Source organism: Trachymyrmex septentrionalis, unplaced genomic scaffold (genome assembly GCF_001594115.1).
Source record: "Trachymyrmex septentrionalis isolate Tsep2-gDNA-1 unplaced genomic scaffold, Tsep1.0 scaffold86, whole genome shotgun sequence".
Classification (NCBI taxonomy): Eukaryota; Metazoa; Arthropoda; class Insecta; order Hymenoptera; family Formicidae; genus Trachymyrmex; species Trachymyrmex septentrionalis.
The window spans coordinates 164,313-169,779 of NW_017306049.1; the positions used below are offsets into that span (position 1 = coordinate 164,313).

General features: G+C 29.8%; 1 protein-coding gene across 5 annotated transcripts in view; it reads right to left on the bottom strand.

The window, feature by feature from the left end:
• The window catches only part of LOC108755226 (putative fatty acyl-CoA reductase CG5065), a 34,285-nt gene that overhangs the window by 22,464 nt on the left and 6,354 nt on the right, over positions 1 to 5,467 (bottom strand). For 2 of the 5 annotated variants that reach the window (XM_018498122.1, XM_018498123.1), the window contains exons 3-4: positions 3,831 to 3,952; positions 2,377 to 2,604 (exon numbers count right to left, since the gene is read on the bottom strand). The exons of 1 other annotated variant lie outside the window; for it this stretch is intronic. In XM_018498122.1, the coding sequence (XP_018353624.1) occupies positions 2,377 to 2,449 (73 nt within the window). In that variant the 5' untranslated portion in view covers positions 2,450 to 2,604; positions 3,831 to 3,952. Of the gene's footprint in view, positions 1 to 2,376; positions 2,640 to 3,830; positions 3,953 to 5,467 lie in introns of all 5 variants that reach the window. 2 more of the 5 variants (XM_018498126.1, XM_018498124.1) reach the window with 2 other exon arrangements.

The window sequence follows — 5,467 nt, forward strand, 5'->3', positions numbered from 1 at the left end:
GCTATCATAATGACTTGTTCTGCTTGGATATATAATTATGTAATTATATATAAAACATTTTTTTCAAGTAGGTATAAGTAGATTAGTAAATATAAGCCTTAGTATCAAAAAAATTAGAAATCGGTCCGAAATCTCAGACAAAGAGAAAATTAACAAATTTCAATTGAACATTCGTCCAATTGATCAACTCGATTGAGTTCAGGTATTGTCTTCATGAATTTTGACACTTTCTGTATATGCGTTCATACGAGAAAGAAAGCAATATCTATTATCTCTTTTTATCCGCCATTTTTGGTCCACATTCGCCAAATTCTGATTATACAATAATACTATTTCAACTCACACATGACCGCTACCTAGCCTTATTCCTATTAGTTATAGTGTAAATATAGTGTTCTGGTCCTTACTTGCCGATGCGTGCACGCATCGGTCAAAAAACCATAAAGGCATTTATTGGCGATTCCTACAAAGATTACGTGTTAAGGTGCTTTTACATGACAGAGTCAAGCGTCGAGCTGAAGAGTAATATGTTTAATAATTTTACTGAAATTGAATTTAATGTACAAGACACATTAATAGTGGAATCTTATAGTTTACACTATACAATATAAATAAATATAAATTTTCAGCATTATACGTTAGGATAGTAGTGTCTATCAGAACATAACCTCTCATAATTTACCATTTTGCATCAAGAAGCTGTGCAGAAGATTATTGCGCAAGAGTCTAAAGATTCAAACTTCTGTGCAATAATGTTCTGCGGAGATGCTCGATGTTGTAATAGTACCTTATATACATTGGCCTTCTTTTGTTTTTTGTTGCTTTTCTTTTTCTCCTTATTATGAATGGAAAAAAATTCTGAATGCACATACCTACTTAAGCAGAATCATAAGTCACGATAATGTCAAAATGATCTAATCGGAAATGATTAAAAAATTACTTTTAATGATTATTTTATAATAATTTTGATATTATTTTGATTATTTATTATTTATTATAAAATGATTTGTTGTTTCTGCTTGGATATTTCTCGAAAAAAATCACACTTCGCGGCAAACGAGAATGGATTGAAATAAATTGAAATGGATTCAGATTTTTAGAAATATTGATTCACGAATGTTAAAATGCTTTTCAATCCTGAGTGCATTTTTATTCATTTAAAGGAATTGCATGGAGCATATCTCTATAGGCCTTTTAATCTAAAAATAATATTAGCTTTTTCTGTGCATTGTGAATATACTGTTTAATTGAAAATTTTGAATAGAAAATGCAGTTTTTCAATCCAATTGCATCCAATTAAATCTATTATAATTGAATTCAATTGAATCCAAAAAAAGTATTTGCTATTTAAAATACGCGCGCGCGCATTCGGATAGAAAAAAATTTCAATCCATTTTAATCTATTTTCATTTGCTGGGTTGCTCTATATTTGACTTTGCTAAAGATTTTTTTACTTTTGACTCTCCTAAAGCCCTACAAATCTTCCATCTTATGTTATTTGCTGTTGTTTTGAACAAAGATACATTATATCATTATCTCTCAAATTGCCTCCACAAAAAGTTACTTTCTCAGCAATAGTGGACGTGATGGTTAAGAAAATTGAATTGTTGTATTTGACAGCATCTATTTCGACAGTACACCATAGTTGTACAAATGATTTTGTATTATAACAAAAATCTGAGTTCAAGAAGGATCTTGAAATATTCAAGATCGAAATATTCAAAAAATACACAAGACTAAAACAGTAAAATTTTTTGATATTTCTGCATGTAAATGTACATTGTCAAATAACTGTAACTATAATAAACCTCTGACTTCCTGCATTTGTCCATGCTTCTTATCTATTGACTGTAAATGTAAAAAAATCGCAAAATTCTTTTTATAGAGCGGAAATTCTCCTTGATCAAAGAACTGTTGATTTGAAAAGATCGATTCTGTAGATGCACTTAAAACTGCGAGACTTCGAGTTTTATTGTTCCCGATTCCCTTGATTACGTTATTGTGCCTTTTTAGAATTGTAATGATTAAGCGCATAATATTGATCATGTTAGTGTATTACTGCCAGTTGATTGCCAATACTGAAAATCTATAGTTCCCGTTACGTATATACTATACTGTATTGACAACTAGCACTAATATATGAACACGGCCATCATGTACGACTAATAATAATTGTCTGATAAAGTCTGTACATTGTTAATTTTACTACAATACTATGGATCAAGTAACGAAATTCAACAGGTTATGAGCTAAGAAAGCTCACTAAGAAAAGATACATCTGCATTATGGTTTTCTTCTTTTTCTATCTAAAATAACAATCCTTATCTTAATGATTATCTTATTTACATATAGAATATGTGAAATGCTTTTCTTTACCTTTCTTAAAGCAAGCAGAAACAAAGCGATCTTCTTTATTACTAGAGCCCAGATTAAAGTTCTGAGATCGCATCAATCGTAGCTAGCTCTCACTGCATCTCATCCCCCATCGCCGTGGCGCCGTCACTCCCCTCTTCGCCCAAGAACCCACTGCGTCCATGCATACGCTTTCCATGCGAGGTTTAGTTTTTCTTTCTTCGGATCAGTTAAAATTTGGAACTGCAGTACCTAGGAACACAGCTCATAATCTGCGTTATATGATACTAACGAGATCAAGAGTAAAATAGATTGGATAAAGACAATTAAAAATCCAAAGTGTAAAGATAAGGAAAAACTTACAAAAAAACCCTATAATCTTGATTACAACTCATAGATGCATATCAACCCGAATAGAGACTAGACAAGTAATGAGAGAAAAATAACAAGCAAAAATCCAATAATCAAGCTAACGAATAATGGCAAACAGATGCTAAGACAATGTATGCGAAAGCACATGCAACTGTATAGAGAGAAATCCAATCTAGATGTGAAAAGATATGAGATAATTATTTAATAATCAGTACACTAAAAATATAATAATTTAAATTTCATGCAGAAGGCCAAACACAAGGCAATCCATCCGCCATAAGAGATCATAATAGTTCGCTCCGATAATATGCGTGCGGGAATACATCATCGGGATCAGCAATTAATGTGTAATTATTGATCTGCTTGTTCTGTATGAAGGTAATATCTAGTAAAGTTTGAGGAGACGGCACGCTTTAATCTAAGCGGAATATCTTCTATAATATTATTGGCCTTATTACGGATAAACGGATTAATTTGTTTGTCATTATACATACGCACGAGAAATTAGTGCAGTAATCACAACGTTGACATGTTCCATATTTGATCCTAAATGCAGATCAGATATAGATGCGTCTGCGATTATTATGGATATTTTTCGAAATTTGTTCTGTATTCTCTACACTCTGTCAACGTGTCACTACATTCCTGCCGCCCAGACGGGGACAGCATACAATAAAGCCGATCTGGCACATATATTATATTAATATAATCTTATTTCAGAGATAGAGAACTTTTAGAATTGATAAAAGGATGTACAGATCTCAACAAAACATGTAATTTATTGAGACCATTAAAGATTGCCCGGACTCTACCAGAGAATGAAATGAAGAATAATCCCAAGATATCTGATTTGTGGATTATTGTACTTGTTGAATATTGTATTAAAATTCGAAATTTTTATCAATGCAGATTCTAATATGTTCGCGGGTGAAAATGATTGTCTCTGTAGATAACAATATAGATAATAAAGACTTCCTAACAATAAAAGTAATGCAAATAATAGGATAGAGGGCAATAGAAGTCGGACGCGGAAATTAGTGCGCAAAAATAAAATAATAATAAATTAAAAAGCTAATTTCATACATTCGAAGTCTTCGCGTGCTTACATGTGCTTATATGTTACGGCTCATTTTAAGCCTTCTTCAGAGAGCCTAGAACAACGTCGTAGAAGTGCTTCAAAATAGGTATGTCGAATTAGTCGTACTTTCCCCGTGGAGATTCGAGTCACCTACAAAACAATATAATATGCATCATTCACGGTTGAAGGACTACATAAAAAAGAAATCTAGATGTGTCGATAGCTAAACAAACTTAAAAAATTTAAAAAAAAATAAAAAGTACGCGTTCTTCGAAAAAAATATTATCTTTATTAATTTATATATAACAAAATATGATTTAAATAACATGTTACATATTTTTGTATTCTCATTGAAAGTTTTTTTATTCCAACCCAAATAATAGCTTTAATTTTCTTCCAAAAATTATTATATCGCAAAATTTACTTTATTTAAATAAAGTCATAACCAACAATTGGCGTCAAGTTAAATTTTATAAAATTTTATATATTATTTATATAAAAAATTTATCAAGAATTGGTGCCAAATTAAAATCCCATACTAAATTAAAGAATGTAACGTAAGTAATAGGTTTAATTTTTATACCTATCATTAATGAAACCTAAGTATATATATCGTCGTGTTCTTATTAAATGATCTTCCTATTCTAATTTAAGTGACTTCAATTTTTCTTAAAAGAAATTATATCATAACCTGTCAAAACCAATCAAGACTTTCTATTCCAATCCAAGTAATAGTAGTTATTTAATTTAATTCTACTTCAAAACATTATTGTGTCACAAAGTTATCTTATTTTATTCAACTCGAGTATTACCATCAAAAATTAAAGAAGTAACAGTATAAAATGAAATACTTTTGAAATGCAACTATGTGTTGTTTTTAGATCAATTTATTAATCTTATTATTGTGTGCATAAAAGAAAAATTATATTATTGTATCAATCTTTTAACTGCACATTGCAGCATATTATAAAAAAATCTTTCTTTTACTTCTCTTTCTTCTCACAGACGAAAAAAAATTTATATGAAAATTTAATTTTGAAATTGATTTATCTTATTATTCTGTGTACAAAAATGTTAAGGTATAATAATAACATATTTTATACTTTACGTTAATATATGCTAGTATAAAATATAAAATATATTGGAAACTATTGATTTTTCTATAATATTACTTCAACACTTTTATATGCAGAATATTAGAACATCATATTTAAAAAAATACATAATTCAATTAAAAAATGAAGACAATTTTCATATGGTCTTGAAAAATTAATTTTTCCGAAAATAGGCCCGTTGAAATTCCTCGGCGCGATCTATCTCTTTATCATTCAGAGAATTATCGCAAAATGTAACTAATACAAAACCTAAAGACGTAAAAAAAGTTATGTGAGAAAGAAAGCAGATTTCTTACAATATCCTGTAATCTGCAACTAAGATGGAATCACACGATGCTCGATTTTTTAAATAATAACATGCATACAATTATTTCTGATGCTCTGATGTATACTAGAATTCGTTAAGACTTTAAATACAAAGCGCCTTTTCGGTCGAGTGTTAAGATGTTGAACTACTATCTAATATACATTCAATTAAATTGAATTAATATTTCAGAAATAAATTGAGAGCCGATGGATTTATCGGATTCACACAATCAATCTGAAACAA